The 13,292-nt window shown below is 44.2% G+C and overlaps 3 protein-coding genes across 3 annotated transcripts; 1 reads left to right on the top strand and 2 right to left on the bottom strand.

Moving 5' to 3' along the window:
* Positions 1 to 1,582: 1,582 nt before the first annotated feature.
* V865_005668 (uncharacterized protein) lies at positions 1,583 to 5,591 on the bottom strand (the record flags this gene model as incomplete). The annotated part of the gene is made up of 8 exons (XM_066229437.1): positions 1,583 to 1,697; positions 1,795 to 1,999; positions 2,118 to 2,994; positions 3,071 to 3,138; positions 3,225 to 3,300; positions 3,364 to 3,401; positions 3,459 to 4,800; positions 4,875 to 5,591. The coding sequence occupies 8 exons, from the start codon at positions 5,589 to 5,591 to the stop codon at positions 1,583 to 1,585; spliced, it is 3,438 nt and encodes a 1,145-aa protein (XP_066085534.1).
* A 496-nt stretch (positions 5,592 to 6,087) lies between these two features.
* Positions 6,088 to 6,927, top strand: V865_005667 (uncharacterized protein; the record flags this gene model as incomplete). Its single annotated transcript, XM_066229436.1, has 5 exons — positions 6,088 to 6,168; positions 6,244 to 6,296; positions 6,432 to 6,567; positions 6,663 to 6,779; positions 6,856 to 6,927. The coding sequence occupies 5 exons, from the start codon at positions 6,088 to 6,090 to the stop codon at positions 6,925 to 6,927; spliced, it is 459 nt and encodes a 152-aa protein (XP_066085533.1).
* Positions 6,928 to 7,144: 217 nt separating this feature from the next.
* V865_005666 (uncharacterized protein) lies at positions 7,145 to 13,242 on the bottom strand (the record flags this gene model as incomplete). The annotated part of the gene is made up of 14 exons (XM_066229435.1): positions 7,145 to 8,175; positions 8,234 to 8,303; positions 8,368 to 8,784; positions 8,828 to 9,096; positions 9,155 to 10,049; positions 10,099 to 10,589; positions 10,631 to 11,261; positions 11,317 to 11,505; positions 11,563 to 11,628; positions 11,688 to 11,892; positions 11,951 to 12,592; positions 12,665 to 12,786; positions 12,859 to 12,968; positions 13,044 to 13,242. 14 exons carry the CDS (start codon positions 13,240 to 13,242, stop codon positions 7,145 to 7,147), a joined length of 5,337 nt encoding a protein of 1,778 aa, XP_066085532.1.
* Between the last annotated feature and the right edge of the window lie 50 nt (positions 13,243 to 13,292).

Below are 13,292 nucleotides of genomic sequence, written 5' to 3'. Positions count from 1 at the left end.
ATTAAGTGTAAAAAAGACAAGTAGATTGAGACAAGGTGAAAATCCGTTTTACAAAGATAGCAGATAGCAACAAGAACGAACGATGAGGGTTAAATGGTCATACAGAGTACAGAGAGAGTTGAGCTATGGGAAGGAGTGAGTAAAGTGAAGCAATAGTACGTAGCAAGTTTAAATGACGACGCGAATTATGAGAGAAGGGAGACAAGGAAGAGCGGGCAGAGCGTAAGAAAAAAGATGTTTCGTTTTTTCCCCCTGTAGTTGTGTGATTGTGCGTTTCTGTGTGTATGATTCTGAACTGTAATTCCACAAATGACTGATGAACGATGAGAATGAAGAGGTGGATGATAGTGACCGTGCGATGCTGGTAAATGTTGAAGGAAAAGTAATGTAGTAGTACACTGACCAACCATGTAATGTTCTGTGTGGTCGCGTAAATGAAGTAATTGTGAACGAGGCTTGAAGGAGGTCTTAAGGGTAACCACAAATCTAATGTTCATGTTCATCTTGCTACTGGGATTCGATATTCCTATTGAATTCTCAGGAACAGCTTTCTTATGGTACAAGAATTCGCGGAAATGTCAGTCGCGTCTCTGATGTGCCCTGAATTCATCATGTACTGATTGTTCCATTCGATTGATCATGTCATGGTCCATCCGTTGATCGGTGGGATCTGCGGGTGGTATCGTACATAGTCAACGTACTGGGATACCTTTGTATGTCGTGCGTAGATATATGGATGAAACTAACGCGCTATACAGAGGTCTATCAGTATATATATATGTCCATATGCTATGCTATACCTTTATGTATCTACGTTATAACTTTAGCGCAGTGATCAATGTCCGATCCCTAAGTTCTGGTATCTTAGCTCTATTTAGTTTCAAACGATACAATCTTATATATTCCCGTCATTCAATCATTCAACACGCCATCAGAACTTTGCAACCTTCGGGTGACACTCGTCTCATTATTGCATCATCTTACCTTATCATCAAGTCTCTGTCTGAGTCGATCTGTTCTTGTACAGATCCAACGTAATGTAATAATGCAACGCAATGGAAATCCCGGAAGTCTATATTGTTCGACACGCCGTCATTTGAAGCATGCGCATGATTCTCATAAACTGCACGTCATGTGCGAGTATCACTTGTCGCGGAATATTGAGGATGGATTCCCGAAAAACGGTACGATAGGGGTATGTATATCAGTGAGAGTACGATATACGGCCTGGAACACCATCAGCGTATGCACGTAAAATCATCGTCAGACAAGATATTCAGATGATCAGATTCACCCGATTGGCCGTTTGAGAGATAACTGAGGGAGTCTGCCAATTGTGCCAATCGGCTCAGTCGATTTGCTCGATCATTCGATAGCATCTTATCACCCTACATCGCGATAAGATATGCTCATCGTCATTCACCCATTATCATTAGATTGCATTCCCAATTCCAATTCCAATTCCAATTCCAATTCCAGTTCCGAGTAATATCAATCACAACAAGATTATATGGTGTATTATTATAATATCGATAACAGGAATTATAGATTGTCGTATAGTCTCACTCCATACTAATTGCATTTAGATAGCTCTTCCCACCATTGGCAATCCACTGATTAGTCCAAATTTCAACTTGTCTTCATCCATCAACCATCTTCCTTCCACATATTTCGCTTTGATGAAATCTGTTATCCGACTATGATCATCCAATCATCCACCGAACAGCATCAGCATCAAGATGGTACTTGAAATGCAAATCATTTGAGATAAGAGAAGATATCTCAGCAACTCACTCATCTCCTACTCTCCCACCTTCCCAAGTCCTCTCCCAAACCTCATTACCCCTTTCATTCCCCCACTGTTTAGCCAACGCAATCATCTCAGGAGTCCAAAGGTCCAGATCGACCGAACGAGGTTTGGATATATGTGTACCCAACGATCGGTGGATCCCACAACATCTTATACATATAAACATGACCATGGGCGCATCGCGGAGGCCTGTTAGTAAGTCAGCTTAAGACGGCAACAGAGCAAGCAAATGGGTTATACATCTGAAGATGACATCGATGTATTGTAATGGGTATGGGGATGGGGATGAGAATGATGAATGACTCACTGATAGTTGCCCATCTACTACTCTTCATTCCCTTTCCACAATCCGCACATTTCCTATTCCCATCCAAATCTGCAATCCTTCTCAACTCCTTCATATCTAATCCTCCTTCTTGAGCGGGGGAAGCATCTTGCGATTTCGATCTGTTCATGGGCTCCCCGCCAGACTCACTCGCGTGATATCCCGATCGTGAAGGATGCGTGGGTTTTCTAACAGCTTCAGATTTGACTCTTCTCTTCACACTATTCGGACTATCTTCCCTAGATGTAGAAGTGGAAGGTATATCACCTAGCCCTAGGCCTAATCCGGTCATTTCCAATACACGCTTTTCAATCTCTCCATCAGCCCATGAACCTGTTTCACCATCTTGCGTTGGGGTAGGTGTAGGGTTGGTCTTAGGTCTAGAAGATATCGGTACTGGCGGAGGAGGCATAATGAATTTATCGGTTTCAGGAGTAGACAGAGGTAAACTAGTCCTACTTCCAGCTTTACCAAAAACAGGTCGAGGTATATCCAATTCACCTCCAAACGAATTCCTATGTCCTCCGTTATTCCCACTGACCACATTTGATAACTTCTCTCCAGACTGTTTGAGCATTTTCTTCAAGCTGGTCTTACGTGTTCTTTTTTCCATTGATGAATCGGGAGTACTGTGTTCAGTAGGTGTAGGAGGCATCGACCGTCTTCCATTGGGAGGTATAGGAAATCCCAGACCAATGGCTCGGCTATTGAAACCTAATCCGAGTTTTCCTCTGGCAGGCAAGGCATGATCGTCCAATGAACCTGAGACGGTACGTAGTTTCGATGCGTCGAATGTGCGAACGGAGGAAGTTCCGTTTATACATGATTCGATGGCGTTGCATATCGCATAAAGCCATAGCTAAGTGGTGTGAAGTCAGCTCCATCGATGTCTGATCCTGCGTACACTTGCAGAACCATTATGACGATGCACTCACCTTCATTTCGGTCTCAGAAGTAGCTTGGTACAAACGTTTACCTTGAGAGGGCGTAACGATTTCAAACACTACCCAGAAGATACAACCATGAGCTCTGTGAACAGTTTTCGACACATGCTATCAAGCTCACCAAAGCGTCTATCCGTTCCTCTACCTTCTCTGACACTCGCGAATTTCAGATCAATCACCGCATGAGCACCTTCAGGAACACCCGTCTTGTTATCGCGGTACTACCATGGCAAGAATCACAATCAGCTTGCCCGTTCTAAATCTCATGTTGATGGATAGCTCACCTCGTATATCCTCGAATGATCCAATACCACCCAAAACTCTACTTAATTCATCAGCTGTCCGATCCATAACTTCATCAAAGGGGATTAACACTCACTCTCCCATTTGCCCTTCGCACCACCAGCTTTATTCAGTCCCTCCCAACTACCCAATCCCCAAAGTATACCTTCCTTCTTCCTTCCCGCCTCTTCCCTTCTCTCATCTTCATCCCCACCAGCTCCCAATCCACCTACACCGCCAACACCGACAGAAGGTCGCGCACCATCTATACTATGTCGCACCATATCTTTATCAGAAGTCAACAACCTCAAATCAGGTGAGCTCTCAGTGGGGATCGGCGGTACAGGGCATTGATTCAACGCGATGAAAGGCGAGACGTAATCTGTCCCAGTGGGCATCTGAACACTATGCCTTGAAGGTAATCTAGGTCTGGGCGAAGTCTCTTTGGCGGGAGGTAAAGGTGGAGTTGGAGTAGACGAAGGAGCAGAATTGGATGATTGCGGACCTCCAGGTATTTCAGGATGAGTATGTAATTTATCTGTTCCCGGGGTGGCTCCATCCTCTGTAGTTTTCCTTCGTATAGGCGCAGGAGCACTGAGTTCCCCTCTTCCATATCCACCATCAAGACTTATTCTAGATAATCTCTCGCCTGTACCAGTACCCAATTGCGTAGATAGAGCGTTCGAGCTAGTAGATGGCGTGAGAAAATCTCTTAGTCTGCCTCCGACCGAACGATGGATCTTGTGCATCTTCTTTCCTTTCTTGTGTTCGATACCGGCGGATGAAACCGGGGTGATCGCGTTGAACTCGCTGAATCTAGAGGAACTGTATTCGTCAGGCGATGATACACCTAAATCATTTTGACGCTGAATCACCTCATCTTCCAGTACTTGAGTTTGATGATTCCTCTCTGCCCAAGCTTTCAGTAATTCCGAGCGAGTCTTGGCAAGCTGAGTTAAGGAGATCGACAGAGTTGATTTGAGGAGATCGGAGCCGGATGGTGGTGGCGTTCCACGACGAGTCAATAACTGAGCGGAATTCCCGGTACTTATTGGTGCAGTCGAAGTTCTCTGTCGTGAGGGTGGCGTACCTCCTCCTTCATCATCTATATCTTTCCTTCCTGGAGTTTCGCCCAGTAGACCGCCCACCCAGCCATATAAACCTACTAGCAGATCCAAACACCCGATCGAGCTTGGCGGAACAGCGTATAGCAGCGTGGAATGATGGTTATATCGGGCTAAATCCCATTGAGCATGTCTAACAGCCTGGGCCATATCGGATGGAGCAGCTGGATTATGTGATGAGGTAGATGCAGAGGAAGAAGCGGAGGTGTTGGAGTTGAGTTGGGTTTGAGATGATGGTCCAGCTAGAGTGGATCCTTGGGTAGTCTGAGGTGATAGGTAGACAGATGTCTGGTGGTAAAACTGTTTTGCAGTGTTCTATGCACCATGGATAAGAGCAATTTAGCTTCTCGCTGAACAATGGAGGCCTGGAGCAGGATAGGACCACTCACATCGAATCTAGCTTGTGCACCACCACCAGCCAATCCCTGTCTTTTCAATTCCGCCTTTATAGCTTTCAGCCCATTCTCAACCCAAACTTCTCGATCTTCCCTCTCCCTCTTTCTCCGTTCTTTACTGACCTTCCTTATACCTCCTTCAGGATCCCACACACTCCCCTTTGCTTGAAGTCCATATCCATTCTCCAACCATCTGCCTAAATCACCCAGGGCAGCGAACAAATCGTCTTCCGCTCGTTCTAGCTGTTCCGCCAAGGCTGCTACGACCGATGCGGAATTCAAGACTGATTTGGATAATCTCTTGAGAGTGGATGTCGAATGCTCCAAAGCGGATAACGTTGAACGTAGGAGTAAAGAATCTGGCAGAGGCTTTACTGGTACGAGTACGTTTAGTTTACTTGATGAGGTAGGTGAAGGTGAATTGATGGTTGAGGGTGATGTTGTTGATGGACCGGATATGGGTGAAGTCATGATTGGTTCATTTGGGAAAGTAGGTGTGATATATGAAGCTGAAGCTGAAGCTGGGGCTCTATATGAAGAGGAAGACGAGACTGATTCACCTGTACCGAGGAATGATGACGCGGGAGTAGGGGGTGATGGGGGTGGTCTTAGTCCAGCATCATCTGCTATCGATGAGAACGATAGAGGTGATGGTTGTCTCGGTACCGGTAGGACAGGAGCGGAAGGGAACGGTACGTTGTTCGAAGGCATGATGGTGTACCCGATCGTTTCGACTATGTGAGTGGGAAGGAGTGAATGCTCATCGGTGGTTGTTGATTGCTACTGTTGATGATGATGTTGATGATGTTTGAGATGCTACTGATACCTTTTTGCTTTTCCTCTTTTTCCACCTGAGACACATATCACATAACATACATCCACATCCCACTCGTGTCAAAACAACAGAACAGTCGCACAGACCCCTGCCACTTCCGACGGAGACTGCCATGTGATTGTTGACTTCAATCACGTGTTCACCACGAGTCATCTCTGTTGTTCAGATTTTTCAACAGATGACGCTGGTACATGCTACCAAAGTCTTTCTTTTTCAACAACTGACAATTCTCAATTCTTTACTCATTACATATTAGACGACTACATCAGATTGGAAGCGGACTAACTGCAAACTTGCAAGTTCTGATACATCCCACCCAAACACCATCTATCCATTTTGTTCCAAAAACATAGCGAAAAGAAAATCGTCAATATGGACTTCGACGCTGAGACAGCTGGTAACAACCCAGAAATCGAGATGCAATTTGCAGTCAAGACAGTCGAGCATTTAGAGGTGGGTTACACCGTCGAGGGATATGTGGCTCTGATAAAAGCATATCGGTACTGATGATAGCCTTTTGGTATTTAGGCATATGAGAAATTGTTATGTGGTATCCCACCAAGTAAAATAAAATTCACCCCGTGAGTATTTCAGCATTCTTCGCAAGGGGATGAACCTTTGATCAATATATGGCGTCAAGGAAAAGAGAGACAGGTATTTCTGGATATCCAAATCAGACATTGGTCAAATACTGACGATTACTCTCATTGCTATAGAATCGATGAAGAACTATATGGTAATCTCCTTGATGAATTTCCCGAACTTAAATTCGAAGATAATCTCAGAGTGTTAGACGAAGAAGCCATGAAGTCGCCGCAGGGTAAAGAGAGATGGAGAAAGTTCATAATGCCTGTAAGCTTAAATTCATACCAAACTGGACCAAATGGATGGTACAATCAAAACTAACGTATAATTTATCACTTGTTCTGATGGCTTGAACGTGGTAGTACGAGAAAAGAGTGACAGATTATAATTTCGGGACTTTGATCAGAAGAAGATCCGACGAATTGTATTCCGAGGAAAATTCAGTATTAGTCACAAGAGTTCAATTCTACGCTCTTGAGGTGAGTCCAACCCACTCCTTCCACAACAAGCTCACAAAAGCTAATTGTCGCTAATTTTCATATACCTGCATAACAGATCGCAAGGAACAAAGCTGGATTGAACGATAAGATATATAACGAAGCTCAGGCAAAGAAGAACAAGGCGTAGGCGTAGGAAGTCCAACAAGGAAAGTGGTATACCATGAACAAAGCATAAAATATAATACATACCCCTTACTCCCAAGTCGGGATATAGACAAAGTCACAAGGTAGATGCATACATACAACATATTTATGTCCAGTACTGAATATATCATTACTTTACAATACAAAACCAAGATCTCCGTATCCATGATACTCAAATAATGAAGTGGATGATCAACTAGTTAATCAACCTGGGACGATCTCCTTCTACCTCTCGGTGCCTTCCCACCCGTTCCTCTCGTACTCTTCCCACCAGTACTTTTCCTCGCTACACTCTTCCCTCCTACGCTTTTCCTAGCAGTCGCAGTAGCTTTAGCCGGTGCTTTCCCACTCGTAGAAGGCCTTCTAGCAGCTGTTGACGTAGACGCAGTCCTAGGTCGTTTTGAAGGTTGATGTTTCACTTCGACTACTTCCGCGTCTTCTTCGTCATCTGAATCATCCTCGTCAGAAGAAGAATTATCCTCAATCGAAATTGGATCTTTATTCGACCCAGCTCCAATTCCTTTCCCTTTTGGTTTGATGTTCGATTTAGTAGGCGAGGTTTGTGATCTGGTCGATATCCTTCTTTTCTTACTTGCCGAAAGTGATAAAGCCAAGGGGATCTCAACTTCCAAATCATCATCATCAGAACCAATATTTGGTTGAGCCAATCCCAATTCCTCTGAATTGTTAAATAACAACGTAGATCTCTGTCTTTCGAATAAACTCTCATTGAATCCATCTCCAACTGTACGTTCCGAAGCGTAATTTTCCCATGGTAAGATCCCTTCTTCCTCTTCATCTTCCTGATCATGCTCCTCATCTTCTTCTTGATCATTATCGGAGGGGATTTTCCAATGATTCGCAATGTGAGGCAAACAATCTCTAGTGAATTTCGGATTAAACAACCCCATCGATATTGATGACGTATCTTTGATACTGGATTTATTGACCAAATATAAATCTTGATGATTAGGTTTCTTAGGAATCGGATTAATCTGTTCGAATAATTCCCACCGTCTCTCTTCCATCGTCAATGCTGAATCTAAATTATGTCCATTACCTTCATCTTCAGTGGAAGATGCTAACAATGCCATATTTCGTTTTAGGGGTGATAAGTGCGGTAAAGCACTTGCCAAGATAGGTTTTGATGACAGGATATTTTGAACGTTTGAAGAAGTGGTTTCGCCAAGTAAAGCGGTTTGACAGAATATCCTGGATTGAGGTGGTGTACCTGAAATTTCACATCAGCCTCAGTATGCTAAACATTTTTACGAGTAGGTATGACTCACTATCGATGATATACGATAACATGTCAGACATCATCTGAGCAGACTCCTCATCCAATACATCATGACATGACTAAGAAGAAGCACCAGTGTCAGCATCATCATAGATCAGCCACTAGAAGAGGGGAGTAACTCACCAGCATGACTTTGAAGAACCCTACCGCTAAATTGGGAAAATTCGGTTTCGGTGTCGTAGGCGAATTTGACTCAATCACCAGTAACCCTAAGGTAAATTTCAAAAGGTCCAAAACTATTTTCAACAATTCACCAGGTTGAGGTGGAGTCGAGATATCATGATGAATCACCAAATCATTATCTGATAATTGTCTTTCGATCGATTGTAATGCCACAGTCAGCAAATCCAATAATTTATGTCTTGCCGATAATATTGTATTTTCATTTATAGGATTGGAAGATCTTTGATGAAAGGTACTATCCAATATTCTTAATATCTGTTCGATACTTTTGATATGTTCTTCTAGATGATTTTGAGTCTCTGCTCCAATCGCTTGACTGAGTAAATTCGATAACCTATCTAAACCAGCTACGAGGGTCTACACTTCATCAGTTTCAGTTGGTCCACAAGCTCAAACTCACTTCTTGAGTAACAACACTATCCATCCCTCTGAAAGCTTCGCATAGTAGGTCCGTATCGTCCGCAGTAGCTGCCCTATCCAGCGTAGCTAATACCTGACGATGTAACGTTTGTCGAGCTTCTGCCACATCTTCACCATTGTTGATTCGAGTCGCCAACCCCTTGAAATCAGATCGCATCTCAAGTACGATTCTGGTCCATCTCCAAGCACTCAATCGAGCAGTATTGTCAAAGGTCGTCACGCGAGATTTGCTTGCAGGTGTAGATGCGTCTACCAGACACATCAGTAAACGTATACATGTCTGATTAACGGATGAGATTAGACTCACTTGGCGGTTTCTCCGACATAATCAATTTCAAAGTATCTTCCATACCAGCTTCCAACCCATGACAAGAAGATGGTTTGCTCCATTCTGTGGATAAGAAAGTATCTTTAAGCACGCTGAGGTTTCTAAAGGCGGCAGTCTTGAATTCAGCTGTCATAGCTAGGCAACGCAGCAAGGATGATATGAGCGAGTTTGTATTTTCCGATAACATAGCACTTTTTTGTAGGACGACAAGTAGAGGGAGATAGCGAATTAGGTTTTGCACAGAGGTTCCGCAAAAGACTGCTTGGCGATAGGCGAGCACGATAAGAGAATGGGTAGGTATCGAAGGAGGTAGTGTGGATACAAGCGGAGGGGACACTAGTAATTGAGATGCGACATTGATACAATTGGTCACCGCTTGTATCTGTTTGCTGGATAACCGTCGACGAGGGGTGAGGATGATTGATGAGACATATTTCCACATTGGATAGATCAGCCTTTCCAGTAGTGTCAAGGTCGTGACACATCGCTTCACGACCAAATCTAATAGTAGATGACTGATCAATAGACCTGATCGCTTCCCGAACATATCGACCAGAGCAACAGGCGCCAAGCTTTCTAACCAGGCTGATATGACGGTTTCTAATTGATCTTGAACGTCTTTACAGACACTGAGAATATGTGAGGTGACTACTCGAAGTGTTGCGTCGTATGATACATGTGACGAAGGATGTTGGACATGTTCAATGATCGTCAACCACCATTGATTCGACCAATTACCGAAAGATCCATGTCTAACCAAGAGTTTAGGTGCGAGAGCTGCGGCATTCTCCTCTTTCCCAGACGAAAGCATGTGTTGCATCCCGTGAAGACTTTCTTTGAATTCAAGCTTCGCAGGTAAGTCTTGGCAGGGTGACTGCACAGAAACGGATCAGCACATAACTGCTTAGATAACGGTCACCTACCTTCGGTAATTCCGATTGTATGAGTCTCACTTCATCCTCCTCATCCGGTGTTAATCTACCTTTCTTGACTAGATAACCTAAGAGTTCCAATGTTCTCACATGGTGTCTGCCCTGAGTTTGTAAGGTATGATATCGATCCAACAACTTATCACCAAGTCTCGACCAACCGTCCATCGCGGTCCATACGTCCGCATCCCTCCTAACGATATCGATGATCACATCAAGTACCTCCATATTCTCTGAATCTTGAAGAGCCCGAATGATGAAATCCGCTATAGTCGCGTATCCTCGACAGGTTCGGAAAACCTGCATGATCCGAGAGAAGGTGGACGCGTCCATTGGAGGTGTTTGATGGTCGCCTCGTAGGTATCTCCCAGCTTCGGGAGCAAGCCAAAATCTAGCCTGGACGTATAGATATCTAGTCATTTTGGTCGAGCAAGGTATCTGATAGTCGATGATATCGCGAAGAGCGGCACTATTCTTGTATATTCCTATCACCGATCAGCATTATGATATCGAATCATCTACTCACTTCTACCGAACACCTCTGGGACGTATTCCATCACTTCATCTCTGAATTGATCCATCAAAGCATTTTCTTCTGTATCTTCCCTTATCTTACTCTCATGATCATCTCCACATAGAGCGATTCTTCTTTGCTGAACCAGATCTTTGGCAACTGCGAATATCGGCATAACCTTGAGCAAGGCTAAATGATGTGATGGGGACTGTCCTGCTACTTGACTTCTAGCTGTTTGACCTTTTGCAATGAGTGTCTGAAGATATCTGCCGTACGAGAACATGCCTTGTCGGGTTATCTCTCCGATAGTGATTCCAATAGCTTGCACATTTTCGTCTTTCCGAGCTGCTGCAGACGTATCTAGCCATTTGTACAATATTGGAAACAGATCAATGACGCGCGGGTTGGCTTGCTTCGCTTGGTGTTCTTCGTGTTGATCGTGCCAATGTTTTAGCAGGGTATATACGGCGTAAGGTCGATGGCTACCTAGTTGGAATAGACCCATAGCCCAGTTAAGAAGAATGAATACCTTGTCCTCGAGTCGTGATATTTCAGGCGCAGTATTCGTGGGCGAGGATGTACCGTCAAAGAAAGACCGCGTCAGTTCAAGCATATTGGTGTCTTCGCAGATGGAGTCGAGTTTCTGCACAGCAAAACCATCAGCAATGAATTGGACTGAATTGGGTTCATTGACTTACCTGCATTTCTGCCATCTGCTGACGTCTGGGACTAGAAGACCTCTCGTCCACATTTATTCTGAACCATAAAGCTTCGTTTCGTATCCTGATGCTAGGTCGTTGATCGGGTATTATGGTAGTCAGTAGTTCCGAATGCAATTTCCAGGTCGTAGGGCTCAATAGGATTTCTTGATTGGCTTCGCTCAATGACTACAAGTAGGATCAGCTGGACATATTCTCCGGAATCACAGCGTACAGCGGACTAACCTTGATAATGGAAGTAAGCATGGAATCGACCTTGATCATTGAGCCTGATGCAGGCGAAGCTTGAATCTGCGAGATCTTGCATCATAAGCCAATGATCCGATTGAGAATCGATAACTCTCGCTCACCTCTTTGAGCTTTTCACAAGCGTTTCTAACGCATTGTCGAGCATTACAAAGATGTTTGGTCACATCCCCCAGATACTCTCCTATCAGCTGGGCAAGAAAACCTAATTGAGCTAGATTTGCGTATCCTAAAAAATCCGCCATCCAGCCGCTGAGTAGACGGGATGACAGTAGTTGACGCCGATGCAGTTTTCGCATGAGCTGGGTGCTACTTCAAAGTATCAGTACACTATTATAGCGGCCGACACGGTCAAAGGTCAACGCACCTGTAATCCCACTTGGACAACCATCTACTCCTCAGTTTCTCATCGCCTAATACTCCCGCAGATGATTTCGGAGGTGGTACACCAGGTTTCGCCACGTTTGTTTTAGGGTTGTTATTTGGTAAAGACAATTGACCTAGTTGAACTCTCAACCAGGATATAAAGGTATTGGTGAATTCCTGAGTATACCAATCATTGCTTGAAACCTGTAGAGTAGGTGTGGTAGTGATAGTGGTAGTCGAAGAAGGGGTGGGTGCTGCAGGACTGACACCTACAGGTGTGTTAGGGGTTGCATTTGTATTTTGGTGATGTTGAGGTTGGGGTTGAGTTCTACTTCTATGAGCTGAAATTTCATTGGATCCTAAAACCCGTATGAACCACAATGCCCTATCTAGAGGTATGGGGTCAGAGAGGATTTTGGTATTGTTATTACTTCCACTCGGTGTTCTACTATGTCCTGGTCCCAGAGGTCCAATATTAGGTGAGAACATTGAATCGAGTAATTCGATTCCCTTGAATCCATGCGGGACAGGAGTCCTCATCAACTTGTATAATGGGACATTCGGATTAGCCAGGTCGTTCAGGAATTGGAGTCGTTTGGTATCGTTGTAAGTGACTCGGACAGGTATACGGAAGGACCTTTCACTATCACCCATAAACGGATTTTAGCTGAATTATTTTGTGAGGCAACGGAATTGATTTTGGATACAGGCTTACCCAATTTTAGGCATCATCTCTTGCCTTTTCTCTATCAACTCCTTCCCTAGGTTCTGAAGCAGATTTAATCCTCCTGACGTTAGGTGATTATGTATCGGGCCATGCATGGAGAACACCTCAGCCTATTGCATTTCCAAAAATCAGCTACCTCAGTAGTTTCGCTTGAAACCAGTTACATATGTCGTTTGACTCACCCCAACAGCAATAAAATTCCTCCCTGCAAAGCCATTCTTGACATTTTCTTCTGTCAACACATCTTCAGGTTGATCAAATCCAGGCCTAGAAGGGTAGAAATCGGGATAACCTATTATCTCATAAGCCTGCCATCAGCTTGCAGTTTTCTTCTCAAATGAGCGCAAAGCTAAGATCATTGACATACCGAGATCCACACGAGAATTCAATACAGTCCTCCATTCGGGAGGATGAAAATCTTCTATATCCACATCGTCCAGCAATACTTTCGGAGCATGTAAATTCGGTCTGGATGGTAGGTTGGGTCGGTGTGTCCTTGGTGTTTTGGAAGAAGTCGATGGAGCGTATGGGTTTACTCCTGGTGGATATCGATTATGAGTTGGCATCGCTCAGAGCAGAGCAATGAAGGGGGAGAGAGCTGGTCCTGAGCTATTTG

Source organism: Kwoniella europaea, chromosome 1 (genome assembly GCF_036810445.1).
Source record: "Kwoniella europaea PYCC6329 chromosome 1, complete sequence".
Classification (NCBI taxonomy): domain Eukaryota; kingdom Fungi; phylum Basidiomycota; class Tremellomycetes; order Tremellales; family Cryptococcaceae; genus Kwoniella; species Kwoniella europaea.
The sequence above is the reverse complement of the archived record's forward strand: the minus strand, read 5'-3'. Positions and strand labels throughout refer to the sequence as shown.